Source organism: Stenella coeruleoalba, assembly GCF_951394435.1.
Source record: "Stenella coeruleoalba genome assembly, chromosome: 2".
Classification (NCBI taxonomy): domain Eukaryota; kingdom Metazoa; phylum Chordata; class Mammalia; order Artiodactyla; family Delphinidae; genus Stenella; species Stenella coeruleoalba.
In genome coordinates, this window is record NC_137147.1 from 73,702,782 (window position 1) to 73,730,727 (window position 27,946).

Sequence of the window (27,946 nt, forward strand, 5' to 3'; positions counted from 1 at the left end):
ACCACCGAGCTGATCTCCCTGTGCTATGCGGCTGCTTCCCACTAGCTATCTATTTTACGTTTGGTAGTGCATATATGTCGATGCCTGTCTCTCGCTTTGTCACAGCTTACCCTTCCCCCTCCCCATATCCTCAAATCCATTCTCTAATAGGTCTGTGTCTTTATTCCCGTCTTACCCCTAGGTTATTCATGACACATGTGTCTTTTTGAATTATGGTTTTCTCTGGGTATATGCCCAGTAGTGGGATTGCTGGGTCATATGGTAATTCTAATTTTAGTTTTTTAATGAACCTCCATACTGTTCTCCATAGTGGCTGTATCAATTTACATTCCCACCAACAGTGCAAGAGGGTTCCCTTTTCTCCACACCCTCATCAGCATTTGTTGTTTGTAGATTTTCTGATGATGCCCATTCTAACTGGTGTGAGGTGATACCTCATTGTAGTTTTGATTTGCATTTCTCTAATAATTAGTGATGTTGAGCAGTTTTTCATGTGCTTCTTGTTCATCTGTACATCTTCTTTGGAGAAATGTCTATTTAGGTCTTCTGCCCATTTTGGATTGGGTTTGTTTTTTTGATATTGAGCTGCATGAGCTGTTTATATATTTTGGAGATTAATCCTTTGTCCATTGATTCATTTGCAAATATTTTCTCCGATTCTGAGGGTTGTCCTTTTGTCTTGTTTGTAGTTTCCTTTGCTTTGCAAAAGCTTTTAAGTTTCATTAGGTCCCATTTGTTTATTTTTGTTTTTATTTCCATTACTCTAGAAGGTGAATCAAAAAAATCTTGCTGTGATTTATGTCAAAGAGTGTTCTTCCTATGTTTTCCTCTAAGAGTTTGATAGTTTCTGGCCTTACATTTAGGTCTTTAATCCATTTTGAGCTTATTTTTGTGTATGGTGTTAGGGAGTGATCTAATCTCATACTTTTACATGTACCTGTCCGGTTTTCCCAGCACCACTTATTGAAGAGGCTGTCCTTTCTCCACTGTACACTCCTGCCTCCTTTATCAAAGATAAGGTGACCATGTTTGCGTGGGTTTATCTGTGGGCTTTCTATCCTGTTTCATTGATCTATATTTCTGTTTTTGTGCCAGTACCATATTGTCTTGATTACTGTAGCTTGGTAGTATAGTCCGAAGTCAGGGAGTCTGGTTCCTCCAGCTCTGTTTTTTTTCTCTCAAGATTGCTTTGGCTATTCGGGATCTTTTGTGTCTCCATACAAATTTTAAGATTTTTTGTTCTAGTTCTGTAAAAAATGCCAGTGGTAATTTGATAGGGATTGCATTGAATCTGTAGATTGCTTTGGGTAGTATAGTCATTTTCACAATATTGATTCTTCCAATCCAAGAACATGGTATATCTCTCCATCTGTTTGTGTCATCTTTGATTTCTTTCATCAGTGTCTTATAGTTTTCTGAGTACAGGTCTTTGACCTCCTTAGGTAGGTTTATTCCTAGGTATTTTATTCTTTTTGTTGCAATGGTGAATGGGATTGTTTCATTAATTTCTCTTTCTGATCTTTTGTTGTTAGTTTGTAGGAATGCAAGAGATTTCTGTGCATTAATTTTGTATCCTGCAACTTTACCGAATTCATTGATGAGCTCTGGTAGTTTTCTGGTGGCATCTTTAGGATTCTCTATGTGTAGTGTCATGTCATCTGCAAACAGTGACAGTTTTACTTCTTCTTTTCCAATTTGTATTCCTCTGTTTCTTCTCTGATTGCCATGGCTAGGACTTCCAAAACTGTGTTGAATAATACTGGCAAGAGTGGACATCCTTGTCGTGTTCCTGATGTTAGAGGAAATGGTTTCAGTTTTTCACCATTAAGAACAATGTTTGCTGTGGGTTTGTCGTATGTGGCCTTTATTATGTTGAGGTAGGTTCCCTCTATGCCCACTTTCTGGAGAGTTTTTGTCATAAATGGGTGTTGAATTTTGTCAAACACTTTTTCTGCATCTATTGAGATGATCATATGGTTTTTATTCTTCAATTTATTAATATGGTGTATCACATTGATTGATTTGCATATATTGAAGAATCCTTGCATCCCTGGGATAAATCCCACTTGATCATGGTGTATGATCCTTTAATTTGTTGTTGGATTCTGTTTGCTAGTATTTTTTTGAGGATTTTTGCATCTATGTTCATCAGTGATATGGGTCTGTAATTTTCTTTTTTTGTACTGTCTTTGTCTGGTTTTTGTATGAGGGTGATGGTGGCCTCATAGAATGAGTTTGGGAGTGTTCCTTCCTCTGCAATTTTTTTTTTTTTTTTGATTTGGCTGCATTGGGTCTTCATTGCTGCGTGCACGCTTTCTCTAGTGCGGTGAGCAGGGGCTATTCTTCGTTGTGGTGAGTGGGCTTCTCGTTGCGGTGGCTTCTCTTGTTGCAGTGCATGGGCTCTAGGCACATGGGCTTCAGTACTTGTGGCTCGCGGGCTCTAGAGCACAGGCTCGGCAGTTGTGGCACACGGGCTTAGTTGCTCCATGGCATGTGGGATCTTCCCGGACCAAGGCTCGAACCCATGTCCCCTGCATTGGCAGGCAGATTTTTAACCACTGTGCCACCAGGGAAGTCTCCTCTGCAATTTTTTGGAAGAGTTTGAGAAGGATGGGTGTTAGCTCTTCTCTAAATGTTTGAGAAAATTCCCCTGTGAAGCCATCTGTTCCTGGACTTTTGTTTGTTGGAAGATTTTTAATCACAGTTTTAATTTCATTACTTGTGATTAGTCTGTTCATATTTTCTATTTCTTCCTAGTTCAGTCTTGGAAGGTTATACCTTTCTAAGAATTTGTCCATTTCTTCCAGGTTGTCCATTTTATTGGCATAGCGTTGCTTGTAGTAGTCTCTTAGGATGCTTTGTATTCCTGAAATGTCTGTTGTAACTTCTCCTTTTTCATTTCTAATTTTATTGATTTGTGTCCTCTCCCCCTTTTTCTTGATGAGTCTGGCTAAAGGTTTATCAATTTTATTTATCTTCTCAAAGAACCAGCTTTTAGTTTTATTGATCTTTGCTATTGTTTTCTTTGTTTCATTTATTTCTTCTCTGATCTGTATGATTTCTTTCCTTCTACTAACTTTGGGCTTTGTTTGTTCTTCTATCTCTACTTCTTTTAGGTGTAAGTTTAGATTGTTTATCTGAGATTTTTCTTGTTTCTTGAGGTAGGCTTGTATTGCTATAAACTTCCCTCTTAGAACTGCTTTTGCTGCATCCCATAGGTTTTGGATCATCGTATTTTCATTGTCATTTGTCTCTAGGTATTTTTTGATTTCCTCTTTGATTTCTTCAGTGATCTCTTGGTTATTTAGTAATGTATTATTTAGCCTCCATGTGTTTGTGTTTTTTACGTTTTTTTCCCTGTAATTGATTTCTAATCTCATAGCGTTGTGGTCAGGAAAGATGCTCGATATGATTTCAGTTTTCTTAAATTTACCGAGGCTTGATTTGTGACCCAAGATGTGATCTATCCTGGAGAATGTTCCGTGTGCACTTGAGAAGAAAGTATAATCTGCTGTTTTTGGATGGAATGTCCTATAAATATCAATTAAATCTATCTGGTCTATTGTGTCATTTAAAGCTTGTGTTTCCTTATTAATTTTCTGTCTGGATGATCTGTCCATTGGTGTAAGTGAGGTGTTAAAGTCCTCCACTATTATTGTGTTACTCTCGATTTCCTCTTTTATAGCTGTTAGCATTTGCCTTATGTATTGGGGTGCTCCTATGTTGGGTACGTATATATTTTTCATTGTTATATATTCTTCTTGGATTGATCCCTTGATCATTAAGTAGTGTCCTTCCTTGTCTCTTGTAACATTCTTTATTTTAAAGTCTATTTTATCTGATATGAGTATTGCTACTCCAGCTTTCTTTTGACTTCCATTTGCATGGAATATCTTTTTCCATCCCCTCACTTTCAGTCTGTATGTGTCCCTAGGTCTGAAGTGGGTCTCTTGTAGACAGCATATATATGGGTCTTGTTTCTGTATCCATTCAGCAAGCCTGTGTCTTTTGGTTGGAGCATTTAATCCATTCATGTTTTAGGTAATTATCGATATGTATGTTCCTATTACCATTTTCTTTATTGTTATGGGTTTGTTTCTGTAGGTCCTTTTCTTCTCTTGTGTTTCCCACTTAGAGAAGTTCCTTTAGCATTTGTTATAGAGCTGGTCTGGCAGTGCTGAATTCTCTGGCTTTTGCTTGTCCGTAAAGCTTTTGATTTCTCCATCGAATCTGAAAGAGATCCTTGCCGGGTAGAGTAATCTTGGTTGTAGGTTCTTCCCTTTCATCACTTTAAATATATTGTGCCACTCCCTTCTTTCTTATAGAGTTTCTGCTGAGAAATCAGCTGTTAACCTTATGGGAGTTCCCTTGTATGTTATTTGTCATTTTTCCCTTGTTGCTTTCAGTAATTTTTCTTTGTCTTTAATCTTTGTCAGTTTGATTACTATGTGTCTCAGCATGTTTCTCCTTGGGTTTATCCTGCCTGGGATTCTCTGCACTTCCTGGACTTGGGTGGCTATTTCCCTTCCCATGTTAGGGAAGTTTTCAACTATAATCTCTTCAAATATTTCCTTGGGTCCTTTCTCTCTCTCTTCTCCTTCTGGGACCCCTATAAGGTGAATGTTGTTATGTTTAATATTGTCCCAGAGGTCTCTTAGGCTATCTTCATTTCTTTTCATTCTTTTTTCTTTATTCTGTTCCATGGCAGTGAATTCCACCATTCTGTCTTCCAGGTCACTTATCCGTTCTTCTGCCTCAGTTATTCTGCTATTGATTCCTTCTAGTGTATTTTTCATTTCAGTTATTGTATTGTTCATGTCTGTTTGTTATTTAATTCTTCTAGGTGTTTGTTCTTTAATTTTTCCAGGTCTTTGTTAAGCATATCTTGCGTCTTCTCGATCTTTGCCTCTGTTCTTTTTCCGAGGTCCTGGATCATCTTCACTATCATTATTCTGAATTCTTTTTCTGGAAGGTTGCCTATCTCCACTTCATTTAGTTGTTTTTCTGGGGTTTTATCTTGTTCCTTCATCTGGTACAAAGTCCTCTGCCTTTTCATTTTGTCTGTCTTTCTGTGAATGTGGTTTTCCTTCCACAGGCTGCAGAATTGTAGTCTAATTTATTTATTTATTTGTTTGTTTATTTATTTATTTTTGGCTGTGTTGGCTCTTTGTTGCTGCACACGGGCTTTCTCTAGTTGAGGTGAGCAAGGGCTACTCTTTGTTGTGGTGCGCGGGCTTCTCACTGCAGTAGCTTCTCTTATTGCGGAGAATGGGCTCTAGGTGCATGGGCTTCAGTAGTTGTGGCATGGGGGCTCAGTAGTTGTGGTACACAAGCTTAGTTGCTCCGCAGCATGTGGGATCTTCCCAGACCAGGGCTCGATCCCGTGTTCCCTGCATTGGCAGGAGGGTTCTTAACCACTGCGCCACCAGGGAAGTCCCAGCATCACTTTTAAGTAAATGTAATGTGAATATTCTTTGGGCTCCAGTACATAGCTGTGCTCTGAGTGACATTCCTCCCCCTGTAGAAATTCTAGAGGCTGCTAAGGGGGAGGAGACATCTGATTCTGGTTTTCTAGGTAGCGGCTTCCTAGAATCAGGGCAAGGCATTCCTCTCCTTCCCATCCCGTAGTGCTCAGTTTTGGTTAGCATAATTCAATTTTTTTTTCCACTTTTATCTTCGTCATTTTAATTGGTCAAAATGAAGATTGTTGTTGGGGAGAGCTCAAGTTTTATAAAACGAGAACTCTTGTCCCAGTGCCAGCCCTCACCATCTACTACGGCAGCTCCATGGAAGGACACATTATCCAAGAATCAGTGGAGACAGGAAGTAGTCAGACCCTCGAAAAGGGCTGTTGGTCTTGCACCTCCCACCCTCCACCTGCGGTGATGGGGAGGGGCACATACTGTGGAAATGTCAGAACGAAAGCAGGAGAACTGAAGTGCTCACTCGTCTCCACTGCGGTGTTTTCTTAAGAACCTTAGTGGAACTTTGACACTCCTCATTCCTGAGAAGATGGAATCTTTTCAGTACATTCACCGCCCTTTTCCCTGTGGCAGCAGCCATTCCTGGTTCTGAGAACTGCCTAGCTATCTCCCCACCACCCTTTCGGCACCTTAAAGACCAAAGCCAAAACCTTGTTTTTCTCCCATATTGATTGTTTTTCTAACCCCTTGAGCTAGTTTTATAAGCTTCTATTGCCCCCTTCTCGTCTGGCTTTAAAATGCCCTACAGATGACTCTTCTGATAAATTCCTGCCAGGCAAGGAGTTTACTATTACCTTTCAGCACTATCAGCAATCCCATCTCACATTTAGTGTGGCAGATGAAGGGTCCGTTGACAGGGTGACTGTGTCCTGAGTCCCGGGATGCTACCAGGAGGCCCTTTTAGTCCCCACTGACCCAACATCCATGCACAGCACACATGGGGACAGGTTGAGGACAGAGGAGGGCTGAAAGGTGTCCTCTCATTCCAAGCCTAGGACTTTAAATAAAAATACCAAAAAAAGGAAAAGCCTTTAAGAACTGGTAGCACCTGGGATCTCATTTTTCTGTCTCTCTTTGCCTGATGTTTAGATCACAGACTTGAACGTGAGGGATTGTTTCTTTTAGCTTCACTTCTATATGCAGCCCTGTTCTATTGGGATAGAGTTAGCACTAGGGGAAAGAAGGCCTGTTGGAGACATAAATGTGCCTCCTTCCCATCGGAATCTAGCTGTAGCCCCAGGCCCTCCGATTTTGTACTTCAGTCTCACCGCTTGGCTGTTCTTTTGATCCTCCTGGGCCCTTCCCTCTCTCATTACTCATCTCACGCAGCAATTTTTTAGTTTGAAAAGGGGCAGCATATTCTACGTCCCGAAAGAATGAAATATTACTGCTTTTAGGATGTGAATATTCTCTTCTCTTCCCCTTTGACTGAATTTTGGTTTAGAAGTGAAAGTTTCAGGACTGGATTGAGGTTGAGTTGTAGTTGAGATCCGAAAGTCAGTTTTTGAAATTCGAGCATAAAATCGTATACTCTGCATCTTACTCAGCCCAGAACTTGTTCCAAACCACTGGAGAGAGGGCATTCTTTTTTTTTGGCCATGCCGTGCAGCATGCAGGATCTTAGTTCCCTGACCAGGGATCGAACCCGAGCCCCCTGCAGTGGAAGCTCAGAGTCCTAACCACTGGACTGCCAGGGAGGTCCCCAAACCACTAAAGAGAGATGGTGGGAGTTTGAGGTGTTCTCAGAACACTGTCAAATCCAACTGGCCTCAGTTGGCCCCCAGCTCTGTATTTCCACCTGGATCTATTTAGTCTCTGCTTCTTCCCCCAGGCCCTCATTAGTTTGGCAGGGTGGGGCACGAAGAGGGAGCTTTCAAAACACCTATCCCTGGACTCATAAGAAGTGAACAAAGGAAAGCTTAGGAAGGAACATGTCAGGAGCTGCCTCCACACTTCTGCTCCTCCCCGGCCCGACACACACATCCTAGTAGCCAACATTCAGTCCCTGGGGCCAGCGTCACCTCTCAGGAGCAGACCATCCCCTTGCACACAGAACAGAAGTGGATTAGTGGAAAGAGCCCTTGGATTAAGCAACAGGAGACCAACTTCTAGATCCAGTTTTACCTACCAGTAGCTGTGGAATTTGGAGAAAGCCACTTAACCCCTCTGTGTCTTAGTCTCTGTGTTTGTAAAATAGAGAGAAATGCCTGTACTTCCTCCTCCTCCTGATTCCATGAGGTGGTTGTGAGGGGCACATGGGACAATGGAGGGGAGAGACCTTTGGAAGAATATGGTGCTGAGGCTTTGCACATATTGCACCCCGACAAACCACTTCCAAACTACCAGGGCTGTTCTGATAGGGCTATTTCATGCTCCGCACCAAGGATGGGGCCGTGTGTCTGGGGTAGAGGCCAGCCTCCAGGAGTGCTGTCCATACTCATGGGTCTTGAAGACCCCAGACACAGGGTGTGACCACAATCTGTCCAAAGGCATTACCCTTCAGCTCATTTTTAAAGTTTTCTTACTGGCAGCAGGTCTCAGAACAGCCCATTTTTTCCAGCCCTTCCATTTCCAGCCAGCCTTAAGTAAGGCCTTTGTCACCACCTTGGCTGGACTACGTTCAGCCCAGTCAGTTCAATCTGCACCACCACTTAATACTGTGTGGCCTTCGGCGACGCACTTGGTATCTCTGAGACTGAGTTTCCTCCTCTGTAAAATGGGAGAGGTGGTATCTGACTCTATAGGCTTGTCCTGAGGATTAAATGATGCATGTAAAGTACCCGACCAAGTTCCTGGTCTCTACATGTCCAGTGTCTGCTCCTCTTTCCCCTCCTTCTAAGGAGAATTATTGCTAGACGCACCTGCCTGGAGGGGATTAGCGCATCCCCAAGGCACTGCATCAGATCAAAGGTGAGAGCACCCCTGCAGGTGCTGGTCCTGCCAACTGTACTGACTGTGCCATCTCCCCTGGTACCCTTGGTGCCTCTTGCAGGGAACATCATTGGCTCCGGAATCTTCGTCTCACCCAAAGGTGTGCTGGAGAATGCCGGCTCCGTGGGCCTCGCTCTCATCGTGTGGATCATAACAGGCCTCATCACAGCTGTGGGAGCCCTGTGCTATGCTGAGCTCGGGGTCACCATCCCCAAATCTGGAGGTGACTACTCCTACGTCAAGGACATCTTCGGAGGACTGGCTGGGTAAGAGGATGTGCAGGGGACCAAGCGGTCCCAGAAGCCAAGGCCAGGGCTTTCCAGCATGCTGAAGAGCGCTAGAGCTTGGGATTCCTCTTTTGCCTCTAAGTCATGGTTGCCAGTTCAGCCTGTGTCCCCTTGATGCCCCTGAGAGTGGCAGAGGAACCAGGCTGTCGTTTTAATCTCTGTTTAGGGTTTTTTGTTTTCTGTTTTTCTTTTTTTTTGCTGCGCCATGAAGCTTGTGGGATCTTAGTTCCCAGACCAGGGATCGAACCTGGGCCCTTGGCAGTGAAAGCGTGGAGTCCTAACACTGGACTGCCAGGGAATTCCCTTAATCTCTGTTGACCTTAGTGGGCAAGATTCTATGAGTGAGAACAAGTAGAACTAAGTGACAACTCTGACTGGAGATGCGCGGGGAAAGCGCATCACAAAAACAAAGCCCTTTTATCCTGACAAATGAGAGTGACCACTAAGGTACGGGGTACTTTTCACGTTACCAAGGATAACGGTATCCCTGATTCCAGACCCTGATCTTGAATATCCTCAGCCCTTGCAGCCCTGTTACTGAAGAGCTCAAACCTCACCAAGGGGCCCAAGGGCGTGGAGGACAAACCCCCAGCGATGCCTCCCCTTGGCATTTGCTTAAGTGGCCACGCCTTTAGCATGCCCTGACTGTGAAGATTCCGGGGTTGCAAATTTTCTTTTCCACCAGTGGATGCTGGGGGCTAGAGTGGTAGAGAAGAGATGATGAAATGATGAAAGGAGCAGGGAGAGAGAAAGAACACCAAGACCAGTCAGTACTAGTTGAAACAGCTCATCGTTAAACCAATTTACCGTCCTTGCAGAGGGCTAGGTGTCTCCTTTGAGCAGTGGCTGGGTTCCTTAGCATCCCTGAAAACAAAAAAGAACCGCACCCCTTTAGCCCACCTGCCTCTCCTAACACTGCCCGGTGACTTGCCCGGGCTTCCCTGATGGCTTCTGAATCCCTGCCCTGCCAGGCGATGGGAGCGGGGGTCTTTTTTGATGTCTTGGCTCAAGTGCTGTCCCATTCCCCCACCAGGTTCCTGAGGCTATGGATTGCTGTGCTGGTGATCTACCCCACCAACCAGGCTGTCATCGCCCTCACCTTCTCCAACTATGTGCTGCAGCCGCTCTTCCCCACCTGCTTCCCCCCAGAGTCTGGCCTTCGCCTCCTGGCTGCCATCTGCTTATGTAAGTGACACCTGGGCCTTGCTCCCGGGATGGCGTCTTCTAGCCTTCCTCATCTCTGGTTCTCCTTCCTCTCCCTCTTTCTTTCCTCCCCACCTTTTTTTTCTTCCTTGTTACTTTTCAGTTTCCAATTTGCATGCTGTGGACAAATGGATTCGACATAATAATTATCCGGTGTTTAAAAAAAAAAAAGAAGAAACTTAAGTGTTTTTTTTTTAAGAAGATGTTGGGGGTAGGAGTTTATTAATTTACTTATTTATTTTTGCTGTGTTGGGTCTTCGTTTCTGTGTGAGGGCTTTCTCTAGTTGCGGCGAGCAGGGACCACTCTTCATCACGGTGCGCGGGCCTCTCACTGTTGCGGCCTCTCCTGTTGCGGAGCACAGGCTCCAGACGCGCAGGCTCAGTAATTGTGGCTCACGGGCCCAGTTGCTCCGCAGCATGTGGAGTCTTCCCGGACCAGGGCTCGAACCTGTGTCCCTGCATTAGCAGGCAGATTCTCAACCACTGTGCCACCAGGGAAGCCCCAAAACTTAAGTATCGATAGCTGTTCACAGGCACAGTAATTTTCACTGGGAGGGTTCTTTACATCATATAAAGTAGTTTCACTTGTATCATCCGACCCGAGCCTCACAACAAATCCATAAGGCAAGCTGGGCCAGTCTTACAATTTTCCTAGAGCAGAAAAGGAAACGGAGCCAGGAAAGTGAATTAGCCAAGGTGATTCCTTCTCTTTCCAGCGCACACACCACGCTGGAGACTCCCTACCTCTCGTGGGAAGACTTTTCTGGCCTCTCAACCTGCCAGCTCACATCTTAAAACTCTCTGGGAGGGCTTCCCTGGTGGCGCAGTGGTTGAGAGTCTGCCTGCCGATGCAGGGGACACGGGTTCGTGCCCCGGTCCGGGAAGATCCCACATGCCACGGAGCGGCTGGACCCGTGAGCCATGGCTGCTGAGCCTGCGCGTCGGGAGCCTGTGCTCTGCAACGGGAGAGGCCACAACAGTGAGAGGCCCGCGTACCGCAAAAAAAAAAAACAGAAAAAAACAAAAACAAAACTCTCTGGGAGGAGAGTGTAAAGATGTGAGTTGGGAGAACACAAATAGCAGCATGTCCATGGTCCCCGCCCTTGATGAGTTTTCTGTCTAACTAGGCAGAAAAGCCATATAGACAGATTTCATGGTTAGGATTCAATTGCAGTAAAAATTCCGAAAAGGGGAAGAGATCTGTGAGCTGGAATAGGTTAGAGAGGCTTTATGGAGAAGTTTGGCAACCTGTATTTCTAGGAAGTCTCAACACTTAATCTCTGATAATCAGGGATCTCAATGGATTGGGGTATGTTGTACCTTTTAGCCAAAAACTAATTTCTAAAGTAAATATTTGGACTTTTTCAGAGGCTCCACTTCTAGAGTCAGCTCAGTCCCTGCCTTCCCACACCTTCCAACACACATCCACCTAGCTGAGGGCAGTGACCATCCTGGTCACACTCTGTCCCAGGTCTTGACACTTCCTTCTGTTCTGCTGGTGGGAAGGGGAGGGAGGGGTCACTCGCCCACCCAGGAGCTGGGGTGGGACCTGAGGGGTGTGTGCCCTCATTGGCAGTGGTGTGCAGCCCCGGATAAGACCCCATCATCTAGGCAAGTGGCACTGTGGAACCAATATACTTGTTCGGAGCGTACTCCTTGTGCCGGTTGGGCCTGCTCGTGGATCTGGAGGCAGAGGGATGTGGGCTCCAGAACCGGGCTTCCCGAGCCTGCATCTCTGCACCACTTTCTAAGTGCAGCCAGTGCTTGGCCAGGTCACCGGCCCACCTCTCGTGAGATGAGGCTGAGATCTCGCGTGTGCTGTACGTGCCGTGGCAAGGATTGCCCAAGACGAGAGTATTCTTAGCACAGCATTGGGCACCTCGTGATCCTGTCGTGTAGTCACCGAGGGTAGTCACGAGGATAGTCACTTGGTCCTTGCTTGCTGGCTGGATCTGGAGCTGCAGGAGGTGAGAGGAGGGGGAAGGGGGCATGGGAATGCAGGAGGAGTGGCTGTTTCTGCCATCAGATAGGTTAATGGGGGTGGGAAGGGGGACCACAGAGTGCAGGCCACTGCTGTTTCAGCATCTCATGCCCACAGACACAGTTTCCTTTTTCCTGCTGATGCTGCTAAAGTATCTCAGACGACAGGCCACCCTCACCCTCCAGCTATAAATCAAGAACCCTGAGGCTGTTCAGTCCTCCCCTAGGAGAGAAACCAGGCCACAGGGGAGAGTTCCCCGGGCAAGACCCCACGGCTTCCTTTGCATTCCCCAAACCCGCCAAGCCTAGGTAGGTGACTCCTTGCGCAAAGACCCTCTAGAGTTTTGGAAAAGATCAGATGAGAAGTGATGGTGGGAATGTCCGGATGCGGGTGGAGAGGCAGAAAGAACCTGCTGTAACTGGCTTGCCTTCTCATAGCCTGAAGGGAGTGAAGCGGGGAGGAGAGCGAGAGAGAAGGAACTGCAGATTTGGCTCCAGCTTATGCAACTGCAGCTGCCACTTTGAGTTATTCTATTATTTAGGTCAAAGCTGATTATTCACTGCTGAGTCAGCAAAATATCCCTAGCCACCAGGCGGTAAAAAAAGAAAGTCTTTTATATTTTAATTAAATGAAAAGCCTTTCTCCCTTCTCCAGAGCAAGTATGTTAGTGGGAGGAGGGAGTTAGGAAGCAGGGGAATGAGAGGGATTAGAACTTGGTTTTGGTACCTTCCTTTTGTGATTTGCTTGGGTATTTCTCTTTTCTTTCTCTCTCTCTCTCTCTCTCTCTCTCCCCTCCCCCTCCCTTCCTCTCTCCCTCCCTCCCTCCCTTCCTTCCTTCTTTCCTTCCTTCCTTTCTTATTTCATAAGTAAGTGACTATATTCTCTAAGTAAGAGTCAAGTAATATATAAAGACAGTTGACCAGGAAAGCTTCCTCTTATCTTTACCCCTCTCCCCTGCCCAGGAGCCCTTGTAACAGTGGATAGGTATCCTAATAATTCTAAGTAAAATGCATCTCTCAGCGCACACATCTGGGTATTTAGACGTACATTTTGACAAGTTATTTCTGCAGCTTGCACTTTTATCCTTTAGCCACATCTTGTGGCTACTACCTGAGTTTCTAGTTATAAACAAAGTGGTCCCAGTGACACAGAAGGAGTGCCAGGTGTTCTGGGGTCCCCCATTTGTATATCCTGCTCCCTAACTATGGGTTTTCCTTCTGTTTGTCCCCCCTCTCTTGGGGACTGGGCCACCTTTCACTCGGGCAGCTCCCGACCTCCTTCCTCTCTTTGGGGGCTGGGGTCACATCCAGCATCTGAATTAGAATCTTTTCTTCTCATTCAAGTCCCCCTCTTCCAGAATGCCTTGTACAAAAGAAGCTCCTTCTCCTTTCTTGCCCTGAGGAGAAAGGAGTACCCTGCATGCATTTCACAAGCAAAAAAAAAAAAAAAAAAAAAAAAATGCTTCTTATCTTGTTTTCTATCTCTCTGCTATGATTCTGAAGAGGCTAGTTTTCCAGGGCTTCAGATTTCTCCTCCTTCCTTGAGTGATTTGGAAGGTTAAGGATTTCACTGTAGGTATTGCTTTTAACCCTGAATTGCTTTGCAGTTCCTCTTCAGGAAATTTCCAGGTGTATGATGCATGATGATTTGGTAGATACCTGTGTGTGTTGTTTTGCAGATCTCTTACAAATTAATCCCTTGACATCAGAGAGTTCAGCAGTCCTTCCTAACTTCTAAATCCCTTACTCTCAGTTCATTTTCCTTTGAGGTTTCATATTCTCGAGGCCCAAACATCTCATTCCCATGCACTAAGCCTATCACCACAGGTACCTGGACAGTGTTGTCTTCTTGCCCTCCCCTGGTCCCCAAAGAGTGCTGTGCGTGTCTCATCAGCCTCGTACGTATTGTTGAGAAGGAAGAAATTTTTCTCTACCCTTCTAGGTTCTTCTGGCTGGTCTAAGAATTAAATTGACGTGAGACAGATTAACAAGAAAAAATCAAAGAAAAGTTTAATAACAACTATACCTAGAAGAGACCCAGAAAAACTGAGTAACTCGCCAAAATAGTCAAAACCCTCACCTTAAATACCACCTTCAGCTAAAGACAAAAGAGAATGTTGGGACTTCGGAGGGAGGAAGGTAATTGACTTGCAAATGAAAAGCAAATGTTTGGTAAAAACTGTTTGCTGAGCCCTGTGGAGACAATGGGACAGAGAGTGGACTCTAATCTTTAATCTCCCCACCACCCAGCCCACATTTTGCCGATATCTCTGGTGATAGCACTACTCCAGGAACAGGTCCTCTATCTAAATTCTTTTTAGGCAGCTGAGGGGAGGGGCAAAATTTCTTCCTGAGTCTTTTGGGCCTCGATTGTTTTCAACTTGAACTAATCTGCATGCCAGAGACATTTTGGGGAGGCACATGTTGGTCCCCTCCAGTCTTGCCTTCGAAACTTCTTCTAGCATTGTCACAGTCAAAAAGTTGAGTTGATAGATTGCTTTATATCTCATCGAACGAGTGTCTTCGTCCTGACAATAGGTCACTTCAGTTACTCATTTCAGGAGGTGGTGATGCAGGTGGGCACTCAAAGTTAGGCCCACAGGGTATAAGCAACCAGGTATTTAATAAGAGGCATTTCTGTGGAGACAAAGAAAAATAGAGGTTAATGGGTGAAGCAAATTATAAACCCAGTGTCTGAGTCCTGAGAGTTGCCAGCTGAGATTTCTAGATGTTAGGCTCAAAGCATCTTTTGTGGTTTGAAATCTCTTGTGATGTCATCTGGTGTTCAGGTAAACTTCCTGAGTGGCTTACAAAGCAATAGGCACAAAGATTGTCTAAACGTGGGTTATTGTGCTGATCTTGCTTAAGTTTATATCAGGTTGTTCAGTTACAGTTTGTAGGACTTCAAGAAAAGGACAGCTTTAGTTCTCAATAATTTCAAGTCAAAAGTGAGAGAAAAATGGAAAATGTAGGCTTGGAGAGCTGTAGCCAAATATTTGAGGAAAATAGAAGAATTCAGGGTCCAGTCCAGTTTACAGGTAGAAAAACAAAACCTCAAAGATGATTAACAGAATTAGAATCTAATATCCATAAGCGTGTATTATAGTTTCTATTGAAACATAATTTTTTCTCTCTCTCTAAAATCACCTTTATCTTTACCAAAGATGGCCAAATTAAGACTCATTTGTTTGTAAAATAAATTTAATTGTATTAAACTTGGCCTGATTATTTACATAAGTCCAGGCCTTTTAAAATATGCTTTGCTGGAACTGTTCATAAGGAATTGCCAGATTGAACTTTTTTTTTTTTTTTTTTTTTTTTTTTTTGCTGTACGCGGGCCTCTCACTGTTGTGGCCTCTCCCATTGCGGAGCACAGGCTCCGGAGACGCAGGCTCAGCGGCCATGGCTCACGGGCCCAGCCGCTCCGCGGCATGTGGGATCCTCCCGGACCGGGGCACGAATCCATGTCCCCTGCATCGGCAGGCGGACTCTCAACCACTGCGCCACCAGGGAAGCCCCAGATTGAACTTTTAATTGCCTCTCGAGGCCAGGAAGCCACACCGAGGACATGACATTAGATTCACCTGTAATACCTATGAATTTGGGTGAATTTTTCTCTCCTTGAGGTTTCCAAAATTATCTTGAGGTTCTTGTGCCTGCAAGGAAGGAACTTTCCTTACTCACCTGGTAAAGCTGGTGGGAACCCTGAAGGCAAGGTACCAGGTTGTTTTTCCAAGGGGCTTTATGGCTCCATGAAGTCAACCTTAGTTCTTTAAAGCTGTCTGGTCACATCTAATTCTATGTATGTCTCTCTCAAATATGACAATCCAGTCAAAGCCCTGGTAATATAATCAATATTTCTTTTTTAAAAAGATATTTATTTATTTTGGCTGTGCTGGGTCTTAGTTGCAGCACGTGGGATCTTTGTTGCGGCATGCGGACTTCTTAGTTACAGCATGTGGACTCCTTAGTTGCAGCATGTGGACTCTTAGTTGCGGCATGCATGTGGGGTCTAGTTCCCCAACCAGGAATCGAATGCAGTCCCCCTGTGTTGGGAGCTCGGGGTCTTACACACTGGACTACCAGGGAAGTCCCATAACCAATATTTCTAATTGTATCATGTTATAAGGAGAACAGATTCGTACTGAACTTATACAAATAACTATATTGCCATGAAAATAAGAATACTCACTGAGTTTCCAAATTTTAGAGACATCAGGTAGGGAGAAAAAAGATAATTGTTTTGTCTTTGTTAAGCAGTTGTAAACTGTCATACCAGTATTTTTTTGATTGGCAAACTTATGAATGCATATCATAATTTCTAAACCATACATTTCCTCATAACATAATGCTTTTTTTCCAGTGTGGTACATGACATGTTTTTAATACATATAAACGTCTTTAGTTTTTCTGTAATAAGACAGAAGTAGGTAAACTTAGACTTCTTTAGCAGTTAAGGTTTCAGTATTTTATCTTATTTGGAAGTGATCTAGACATTCAGTGAATCCCCATCATTTAACTTAGCAAAACTCCAAAGTTTTAAATTACTAAAAGATTTTGAGAAACCATTTTTAAGTGGACATACCATAAAACATAATAATTATTAAAGAGTTCACCTAAAAACTGTTATCCCATTTACATTTATTTAATTTACTTGTTTCCAACAATTAATGTTTAGATTACCCATGAAAACTTCCTGAGACATTAGACAAAGTCAACCATCATACCAAGCTATTTTTCTTTTCTTTTTTTTAATTAATTAATTTATTTATTTTTGGCTGCGTTGGGTGTTCGTTGCTGCGTGTGGGCTTTCTCTAGTTGTGGCAAGCGGGGGCTACTCTTTGTTGCGGTGTGCGGGCTTCTCATTGTGGTGGCTTCCCTTGTTGCGGAGCTCAGCTCCTAGGCGTGCGGGCTTCAGTAGTTGCAGCACGTGGGCTCAGTAGTTGTGGCACGCAGGCCCTAGAGTGCATGGGCTTCAGTAGTTGTGGCATGTGGGCTCAGTAGTTGTGGCGCACAGGCTCTAGGGCGCACAGGCTTCCGTAGTTATGGCTCGTGGGCTCTAGAGCACAGGCTTAGTAGTTGTGGCGCATGGGCTTAGTTGCTCCACAGCATGTGGGATCTTCCCAGATGAGGGATCAAACCCATGTCCCCTGCATTGGCAGGCGGATTCTTAACCACCGCGCCACCAGAGAAGTCCCTCTGCTTAATTTTCTTTAAGCCAACTAAATGGAGCTCTTTTACAAGTTAATTTTGGCAATACCGCTTGGAGGTAGAAAATACCACACATCTATAACACATGTATATAGACATATACAAACACGCAAACAGGCACAGCGACCCCATAGTCCCATTTCAAAATTTCAGCCATGAATTGGGTACAGTTATACAAAATCCACTCAATTGGGTTTCTGGCAGATGGACCAAATCAGGGTCACCTGTTTAAATGGATATCCAAGGAAAAAAGAAACTGCAAATCCATCAGTTAATTACCATACTGAGCTCCTACATTGAGTGAAGGTGAGGCATTATTTATAGAGTCTCGAAAGAGATTAAAGGCTAGTGAAAAGATGGGTGTACAAACAAATAATCACAATATAATGTGATGACAAAAGAATGTACCACACAGAGAAAGGTGCTTCAGAGTTGGGACAGGAGTGCTAGGGAAGGTTCCCAGATTGAGCTGAGTCTGGAAAGGTAAGTAGGCAGTCTCCAGGTGGGCATACAGTAGAACAGCCAGGTAGAGGGAAGAGCATAGGCAAGACTTGGAGTCAAGAAAGAAATGACTCGTTGGAGAAAAGCAAGTACTTTTGTGTGGGTGAGGCCTAGGAGAGAGACAGGAGATAAGGCAAAAGAGGTGAGTAGGAGCCAGATCGTAAAGGAGTCTGCATATCATGCAGAGAAGAGCAGACTTCATCCAAGGAACCACCAAAGGAGTTTGTGCAGAGGAGTAACATGATTAGGTTCACATTTGAGTGAAGAAGACCGTGACACTTGAAGCAGGGAGACGAGTCAGCAGGCTAAGCATTTTTCCAGGCCAAAGAGGTGGTGGCCCAAAATAAAAACGAAGTTACAAGGTGACAAAAACAAGAAAGGATTAGAAGTAGAATCAGCCGGCCATGTCGACTGATTGACTACTAGGAGAGAGAAATCTAGCTGATCTACAAATCAAAATTAACTAAGTTTCAAATGAAATACGTTTCTACTTAACTGTCTCCAGCATTTGTAGTGAGCAGTTAACAATGTTTTCTCTCTATTTCTGCCTTCCACGTCCTCTCCAAATCCCTGAGATGCTGAGCAGGTCTTTGGTTGGAAGTCTTCCTCAGGGTGGTTACCCCAGGATGCTGTTCAAAAGCCTGTTCTGGAACAGAAGGGGATTGGGACCCCGGGGAAGCCTTATATAAATGAGAATCACAGCACTTTGTTCATGCAGCAAACATTTATCAAGGGCCATGATGTGCTCGTTACTGTTCTTGGCCCTGAGAATTGGGGCATGAGATAGCTGGAATTTTTTCGGCCTGGGCTTGAAAAGTAATGAGTAGGAACTAAAGGGGACTCCCCCAGGTAGCACAGCATGCTGTGTCCTGTCTCCCCTGCTTTCCCTGTGTCTTCCGTTTTTCTCTTCTCCCCCACCCCAGCTCAGGAGCCATGTTTAGCTAATGCTGAAGAATTACTCAGCTCTTGGAAATTGCTGAGCTGGGTGCTCGGGCTTCTTGGCTGTACTAAGTACTGGATGGTGATTCAGCAGAAACTTCAGGTCCAACAACTGGCAGGGAGGGATCAGGATAAGAAGGAAGGGTAAGAGGGAGCCAGGAAGGGAAGGGGGTGGAGCAGCATGGGCAGGCGCTTAGCTGGAAGTGTCCAGGTCGAGCTGTATGAATCAGGATGTCCAGAAGCTGCAGAGCATCTGTGCACCCCTCCTCCGCTGCTTGTTTGTCCTTGGAGGAGAGAGGCCCTTCCAAAGGTTCAGCACATCTCTCCTTAGAGGCGCTTCTTAGATTTCTAAAATATTGCCAGTGCTTCAAGATGAAAAGGGCTGGAGGAGGGAAAACTTGCTGTAGTGTGGTAGGTAAGATCTGTTTCAAAGCCCCACTGTGTACCATACAGGAGCTGGAATCAGGGCTTAGTTTATAGGGAAGAGCTGCTTTGACTTTGCTGTTGCTTTGTTTTGATTTTCTTGTCTTTCACCAGTCAAGTTATTTACTCATGCAATAATACCAGCCTTTGTTGTGGGTAGGCAGAGACTTGAGACTTTATAACTCGGCTCCTGGTCCCACGTGAAAAATGTCTCCCAGGCTCTCAGAGGTCTATGAGGAGGAAAGATAGCTCAGGCTGGCCTGTGTGGGCAGAACTGGAACCTTATCCAAGTCTCAGGATTGTGTGCCTTAGAACTCAGATGGGGCTCCGGTGTTTTCTTTGCCTATCAGTGCCTTCTGGCAGCCGGCAATGGTTACCTCCTAGATCTGGAACCGGCTGAGGTTAGGCAGGCTAAGGGAAGCAGCTTTTCCACAATTAGAAACACGTGCCCAGTTCCTTCTAAGGAGCCGGCTCCAGCCTATCACAGAGCCAAGTGCTGCCACACCCGCCGAGGCAGGCAGCCAGCTCACCCGCTGCTGGGTGAGGACTGGTCGGAGGGGCATCACCTCGCCCCTTTTGCTCCAGGTCTAGAGGGAGGGAGTCAGGGGGAACTGGCCAGAGCAAGGCAGAGGGCGGAGAAGTGCATGCCCCAGCAAAAGGGGAGACTAATAAACCAGCGCTTCTGGCTGGCCCGTGACCCTTGTGAAATTTATGGCTGCTTCAGAGGGCTGGGGAAAACTCCATCCCGGAAAGGTGCTTATTTTGAAGCTCTGGAGGGGAACAGGGTGTTCTGATTTCTACCAAGTGGCATCACTAGCTTCCCTTTCAGCAGCTATCTGCTTTAATACATTCCATCTTTCTTTTTTCTGTCCTGGCCTTCTCTCTCTATTATGCTCCTCTCAAGCTCGCTCTCTCTCACTCGTAATGGTGTGTATTATTCCTCCTTTTCCTTCCTCCCCCGTGTTGTCTCTCATGCTCACTCTTTTCCTCTCCTCTTCACCATCTGTCTTTATGGACTTTGGCAAGTCTGGGCATTTTGACGCCTGTTTTCTCTTATCGGAAAAGACAAAGAAAGCCCTGGTTCTGGAAACGCTAAAGGAAAACAAGCCTTTCCAATCTGCCTCCAGTTTACTTCTAGGAATGAGCCAGCAATACCAACCAAGAAATCCAAATGGAGTTCCTGGAGTTGGAGGGAAATCTGATGGTGACATTGTTAAGGGACCAGAGGAGGGGACACAAGGCAGAAAAGCAAGTCTGTTTGTGGGAAATAATTTTCCAAAACCCTGGGGGCGATGGGCAAAACGCTCCTGGATCCTGAGGGGCAGCCATCCTAGTCTTCCCCTTTTTCACACTGGCATCTTACTTCCTGCTGCCCAGAAAGCAATCTGGCCAGCATCTTCAGGTGACAGACTCAGAGCCCCTAGTGGCACTGTCAGCAGTGACCATAGGTACCACTGACAGGAGCAAGGGAGAGAGAGGATGTGGGAATGAGAGAAGGGAAAGAAGGGTGATGTGCATATGATACAAGAAAGGCTGGTGTAGTGGCAGAATAAGCAACTGGGAATTGGTGGTGGGGGGGCGGGCAGGGGGCCCAAGGGGGGCAGTCCTGTCTTTGACACTAATAGCAGGGGTCTTACTTCACTCACATATAAGATGAGATTCTGGGTCTCTCTGACTGCCCATGAGGCTGGAAATGTGCCTCTGGGTAGTAGGGTGCAGACCTCTCCCTCCAGTACCAAGAGCTGTCTGCAAATGAGCCCCAACCAGGTCATTCTAATCAGCACTTATAACAATCAGTTCTTATAACTGATTGTTCTTATAATAATCAGTCCAGCCCCCTGGGCTTCCCTGGTGGTGCAGTGGTTAAAAATCCGCCTGCCAATGGGTTTGAGCCCTGGTCCGGGAAGATCCCACATGCTGCAGAGCAACTAAGCCCGTGCACTACAACTACTGAGCCTGCGCTCTAGAGCCTGTGAGCCACAACGTCTGAGCCTGCATGCCACAACTACTGAAGCCCCTGCTCCTAGAGCCCATGCTCCGCAACGAGAAGCCACCACAATGAGAAGCCCGCGCACTGCAACAAAGAGTAGCCCCTGCTCACTGCAACTAGAGAAAGCCCGTGCCCAGCAACAAAGACCCAACACAACCAAAAATAAATAAATAACAATCCAGCCCCCTATCCAAATGGCCCCTTCCTGACTTTCACCCATCAGACCAGACCAGTGTGGTTCATGGAGCAGAAGCTGGCTTGGCAAAAAGAGAGAGTTTGGTTTGGGGACCCACGTGGGAAAGTGTTCATTGGCCCTCTGATGAAGACACAAAACGACCCTTTGCCAGCCCAACTCAGCCAAAGTCTTGTGTCCAGAAGCAAGGGAGGACCTGAAGACGGTCATCCAGTGGTCACTGAGGGATAGCCTGTGCTTTGTGAGCTCTCTCGGGGGAAGGAGAAGAAGCCATGATATGTACCCTGCCCCCAACTCTGTCTAGCATCACCGGTACTTGCCCTCCCCACTTCATGGGGCTGTCCCACGATGTAAAAACCCTGATATTTACTCGCTAGGGAAGAACAATGGCTCCTGTGCACACTTGGTATTTTCTGACTAGATTTGTTCATCTATCCATCCTCTATTCAGTAAGCGTTAGCACCTACTGTGTGCCAGGCAGATACAGGACCTCAAGATCACCCTGGCCAGCAGAGTGTTGTTAATGGCTGTGTGCACTATTGGCTGCAGAAGAATAGGGAAGTTTCATTCTTCTCTGGGCCTGATGGGTAGAGCAGGCGCAGCAACAACAGCATTCCTTGCTTTCTGTAGGGCATTCCATCCTGCAGAATGGGTGGTACAACTTTCTTGTGGAGACCAAGGCACAGGGACAAGCTTGAACATCAGGGCTCCTGGTTCAGTGGCTCGGGCTTATGCTTACCAGCCCCATAGTCCCCTGATCCACCTTTGTGCCCACACTTTCAGACAGTTTGGGTTGAAGGACCCCAGAGCAGGTAATTTGTGGATGAGTACCCTCCCAAGAAAAAGGCTGAAACAGGTAAGAAATTGAAGCAAAGGGTCAGGGATAGAGGAGGAAGCAAGAAGGGAGAAGCAATGCAACAGTGCAAGATAGGTCCTGATGTGTGATACGGCGTCTCTGAGACCCTCCAAATCGCCCCCTTTACCATCCACTCTGCTTTGCTGCCAGTCGTCAGCATTATCCTGAGCAAGTCGTGGCCTCTTTTCGAGTTATAGTTTCTTAGCGTATGAACAATAAAAATAACCACTTAACATTCTATACAGCGGTACACAGGTTACAGAGCATCCTCGTGGGATTAAAATGGACCACACTTCCATTTTACAGAGAGGGAGGGGAGGTTCAAAGAGTTTTACTGGCTTGTCCAGAGAGTAAGTGACCATGCCGGGAAGGGCATCATGGCCATTGGGTTCTTCAGGTTCTAAGTTGTCTGATTCTTAGTCCGCCCAGGCTGCCAGGTCCCTCCGAGGGAGCCATCTCTGCTTCCATCCTTCCGATTTGCTCAACCCCACCTGCACCGTTACCACTTCACTCCGTATACAAGCTGCTCTGAGCTCTACTTGCTTGCTGTGCACTTGAAAAAGGCACCAGAAACCCACGTGGTCCTCCACCCGCCAGGTGTTGCTGGGTAGAGGTGAGGGAAAGAGTGATAAAGTCACAGCCCTGGTTCTGTGAAGGTTGTAGGGACTTAAGACCAACCCCACAATCCCCTAATCCATCCTTAAAATTTTCTGAAGGAAGATTTATTTATTTATGCTAATGACTCACTGATGTTCTGTTTCAAAATGGACTAGAGACTGATTTTCAATTGCCTCTTCTACCGATAGTCTTTAATGTATTAATTTAAGGTAAAATTTCCCCCCAAATGTTGTTCCTACTCTTCCCTTCCAATATTCGTAATCCTTGGAGCTCGTGTGCCTCACTCCGTGGGGTGAACTCCACCTGGGGAAGCCGCAGAGCGCTGGGCGTCATCCACGACAAGATTGCACACAGTGGGGCCACTCTTTACCCTCTGCTGGGAGGAATGAACTCAGACTCTGGACTCCTGAGTTTGTTCATCTCTTGGCTTTCCATCATCATATCTTTTTATGACCTTTGATTGTAGCCTCTGGTCTGTAAAGTTAGGAGACCAACAAAACTCTGGGGGCAGAGAACAAAGGACTCGTGTCTGTGAACATTGCGGCACTCCACCTGCCTCGCAAGAGGTTTGTAACTCTTGGGCCTCTGGGTGTCTGTGCATCTGGGTTGCATACGTGGGCCTGAAGTTGTATGGACTATGGAGGAGACAGGAGGAGAAGCTGGGATTAGTTGAAGGAGGGGTATGGGGAGTCTTTTGCCCTGAATTTTTCTGAGAGGAAAGGCACAGCTACAGTTACCCTAGGGCATGCCTGTTTACTACTGTATTGAGTTACCGAGGGGAGGAATAGGAGGCACTGACTCTCTAGCCATAGGATCTGGGTGTGTGGAAGAGCTGGGATGCTGTCATGTGGTGCATGTGATGTGGAAATTCGCCAACCAGGTCAGCACATTGGTGACCTCACTTTCGCTGCCCGCTCTTAGAGCTCCTCCCTCCTTCCCTCCACTTGGTGTCCTGCAAGGCCTGTGACACACACTCCTTTGGGGTCCCGGTGTGTGCTCCCTGGTTGCCATTTTTTTTTTTAATAAATTTATTTTATTTATTTACTTATTTTTGGCTGCATTAGGTCTTCGTTGCTGCGCGTGGGCTTTCTCTAGTTGCAGCGAGCGGGGGCTACTCTTCGTTGTGGTGTGCAGGCTTCTCATTGCGGTGGCTTCTCTTGTTGCGGAGCACAGGCTCTAGGCGTGCGGGCTTCAGTAGTTGTGGCACGTGGACTCAGTAGTTGTGGCACACGGGCTTAGTTGCTTTGCGGCATGTGGGATCTTCCTGGACCAGGGCTCGCACCCATGTACCCTGCATTGGCAGGCAGATTCTCAGTCACTGCGCCACCAGGGAAGTCCCTGCCTGGTTTCTTTTAAAAAACTTTCCTCTTGAAGGGTATGCCCCCTGCTTTCTGGTCTTTCTGTGTGGTGTCTGGCCCTGTATTTGTTTCCTATTGCTGCTGTAACAAATTACCATAAACGTAATGGCTTAAAACCTCACAAATTGGGACTTCCCCGGTGGCGCAGTGGTTAAGAATCTGCCTGCCAATGCAGGAGACACGGGTTCGATCCCTGGTCTGGGAAGATCCCACATGCCATGGAACAACTAAGCCTGTGAGCCACAACTACTGAGCCTGCGCTCTAGAGCCCATGAGCCACAACTACTGAGACCGCGTGCCACAACTACTGAAGCCCGCGTGCCTAGAGCCTGTGGTCTGCAACAAGAGAAGCCACCACAATGAGAAGCCCGTGCACCGCTGCATCAAAGAGTAGCCCCAGCTCGCCACAACTAGAGAAAGCCCACGCTCAACAACGAAGACCCAATGCAGCCAAAAATAAATAAATAAATGGATAAATTTATTTTTAAAAAACAAAAAAACTACACAGATTTATCACCTTACAGTTCTGGAGGTCAGAAGTCCTAAACTCAAGGTGTCAACAAGGCTGTGTCCCTTCTGGAGGCTCTCCTTTGCTTGTATCCTTGCATTTCCCAGCTTCTAGAGGCCCTCTGTATTCTTAGGCTCATGGCCCCTGTTTCCATCTTCAGAGCCAGCAGCATAGCATCTTCAAATCTCTCCCTCTCTCTCTCTCTCTTTTTTAATTGAAGTATAGTTCATTTACAATGTTGTGTTAGTTTCTGGTGTATAGCAAAGTGATTCAGTTATGTGGATACTTTTTCTGATTCTTTTCCATTATAGTTTATTACAAGATATTGTAAAAAAGGTATTGAATACAGTTCCCTGTGCTATACAGTAGGACCTTATTGTTTATTTTATATATAGTAGTGTGTATATGTTAATCCCAAACTCCTAATTTATCCGTCTTCCTCCCCTTCCCCTGTGGTAACCATAAATTTGTTTTCTGTAAACTTATGGAACGCTTCACGAGTTTGCGTGTCATCCTTGCGCAGGGGCCATGTTAATCTTCTCTGTATCATTCCAATTTTAGTATATGCGCTGCTGAAGCGAGCGCTCAAATCTTTCTCTCTTTTCTGACTTCTGTTTTCCATCATCACATTTCCTGTGTAACTCTGACCTTCCTGTCTCCCTGTTATAAGGATTCTTGTGATGACACTGGGCCCGCTCAGATAATCCAGGATAACCTCCCCACCTGAAGATCCTTAATCACATTTGTGAACTTCCTTTTGTGAGGTAACATTCACAGGATTAGGATGTTGACATCTTTGGGGTGGCGATTATTCTGCCTACCACAGGTCCCATGAGTTCTGGTGTCATTGTCAGAGGGAGAAGTGAAGGAGAGGCTTCATGACTCCCCAGGGATCAGAGCTGACCTGGGGTGAAGGGTGCCCTCTCTTAGAGAGCGGGAGCTTCCCCACCCTCTCCACCGTGGACACGTTCCAGGTCAGCCACAGGATCTGCACTGTCATGGCTCAGACAAGGACTCTGCATCTCTGCCAGTTCTGCAGCCTTTCCAGGGCAGAGAGCGTTGAGCCCACCTCTCCTACTTGGAGGTTGCTAGGCCCTGGGCTCTGGGCAGGGTACGAGATTTCTGAGTTCTGAGTCCCCCACTCCTGCCTGCCTCATTTTTTTGTCTCCCTCCCATTTACGTTGACAATAAGCTTTTCAAACTGGGCAGATTTAAGTAACCAACCCCTGACTTCAGCATCTTCTTGAAGTCTCATCTTCTTGATGAGAAGATGAGACTTTTCACCACCACCCCCGCCAGCTTTTTTTTAAAACCAGGAAACAGAAAGAAAAAAGGAAAAAGAGAGGAGAAAACGCCCAAGAAATACACAGAAGGCTGGTATTCCGTGGGGCTGTACCACCCCCATGGCCAGATTACAATGGACAAGAACCAGAGTCTTATGCCTTCTTGTTTATTTTGTCCAGCTAGCCCCAAATTATAAAATCCTCTGTATTGCTAGGGTCTTCCCCACCTACAAGAAGCATCTCTGATTTCCCTGGGCTGGGCTAGGGGCTCCTCACAGATGCCTGCCAGCTTCTGTGAAGAGCTGTACTGTCACCAAATTGCTTTGTGATCATGTTTTAGCTCATCCATCTCCCCTCTTACAGCGTCAGCTTCCTGAGAACAGGAAGGGACTTGTGTCTTATTTATAACTCCCCGCACCAGAGTGTCTAGCACTTGTAGGCTCTTCATAGATGGTGGTTGGATGGATGGATGGTTGGATGAAAACCCTCACATCTCAAACTGCAGTGGCCACTGATCCCCATCTACATGTGGCTTCCCTGAGGTCACTGTATCCCAAGCATGCAGAACTCAAGATCTGGCTGGGAAGAGGGTGGGGACATAGCCCTCAGCAACAGAAGGGGCGCTGGGTACAGACAGACAGAGGCAGGACGCCTGAGCAGGGCAGGGGCTTGGCAAGTGTTGCCTTCACTCACTGACCTTTCCTCTCCGGATGGAGGCTCGGGTTTCAGCCTGCTGTGAGGGACGCTATCCTGTGGTACCAGGAGACTGAAAGTACCCTCTTACCCCTCGTCACATGCTGTGATCGCCCAACTGCAGGGCAAAGGGTCAGACGGGGCCTGCAGCCGTTGTCCAAGGTGATAAGTGTCACAGGCAGCCTGTCTCCTCCGCCCTAGTCTCAGGATATCTCTTTTATGTCTGAAAGATCCCCGAAAAGGCTAAAGGTCAAAGATTAGTCAAAGGCTGGGTTCTTGTGTGTATATAGGCTCGGGCAGGACAGAAGACACCCACAGTAAGTTAATTTGACAAATTGTCCCTTCCTCAAACATCTCGATCCCCCCAGGAACACTGTGGAGAAGTCTCTCTGGCCGCCTGGATAAGGTCCCATTGTGTTTTCTATGCCAGCACATGGGAAGGCGACCACATTCCTCCTCCCCGCCCTTGCCCTCTCCTCCCCTTGGTGAGGATGGTTTTCTTCTCTGCATGATGAGATCGTGATCTGGGTCCTTATTCTGTAATCCTTACCTATCCTCGAGCCACAAGGGTGTTGTTTCCTAATCTTCCTTTCATAGATCAGTCTCCTGTATCCTTTAGTCATTATTGTTTGTATCTGTTTGAACTTCTGGGTCCCAGGGGCCTGGCCTTGTACCCAGAGGCCCTAGAGAGAAATTGAGATTACAGGCCCAGTTGCTTGGAGTGATTTAGGTTGAATTGTTACCAGGCATGTGATCCTGAAATCCTTATTGAATTGAGCAAGATAAACCCAGTGTGTATTTATCAGGACATCTCGGTCCATACAGAACATTTACAAAATGTTCTCCCCGTTCAGGCATATGAAATCCTTCCTCTGACAACATGTTTTGGTTCTCCTTCTATGACACCGTCTTGGATAAAAGCTCCTCCACTAGGAGTCAAGAGTCCCTACCCTTGAAGTTATGCTTCCTGCTGCTCTTTTGACTCTGTGAAACCAACTGAGGAGTTTCCTGGGGAGCTGGGGAGATTGGTATGCGTCTTAGAATGTGTAGACTGAGATGAGATTGGAGGACTGATGAATTGTGGCATTTTCTTTTTCAAGTATTAAGTATTTGTTGAGCACCTACTATTTGCAGGCACTACCGTGATATGCCCTGGGGTTAAAAATATGAAAAAGTCACAGTCCCACCCTCCTAGTCTACAAGGAGACAGAGAAAAAGAAACAGATAATTGTAATACAAAGAAATAAGTGCCAACCTTATTAACAAGGTGGTCTGGGAGTAGAAAGGAGGGGCGAACTTTGTTCCTTGCCTACAAAATGCGGCTGATACATCTTACCTGACAGGCACCTTGTCAGGAATAAATAAAATAATAAAGACTCACGGATCAGGTGACATTTGAGCTGGATCTGGAAAGCTGAGGAGCTTGCCAGGTAGAAACAGCTCAGGGAGGAAGGTTACAGATGGATAATAATGTCAGGTCCTTACCCTG

General features: G+C 46.0%; 1 protein-coding gene across 1 annotated transcript in view; it reads left to right on the plus strand.

Moving 5' to 3' along the window:
• Window positions 1–27,946, plus strand: part of SLC7A8 (solute carrier family 7 member 8) — a gene marked incomplete at its 5' end in the record, with an annotated part of 56,378 nt that overhangs the window by 13,061 nt on the left and 15,371 nt on the right. The window contains 2 exons of the mRNA XM_079914209.1: window positions 8,476–8,680; window positions 9,735–9,886. Coding sequence (XP_079770335.1) covers window positions 8,476–8,680; window positions 9,735–9,886 — 357 coding nt within the window. The remainder of the gene's footprint in view (window positions 1–8,475; window positions 8,681–9,734; window positions 9,887–27,946) is intronic.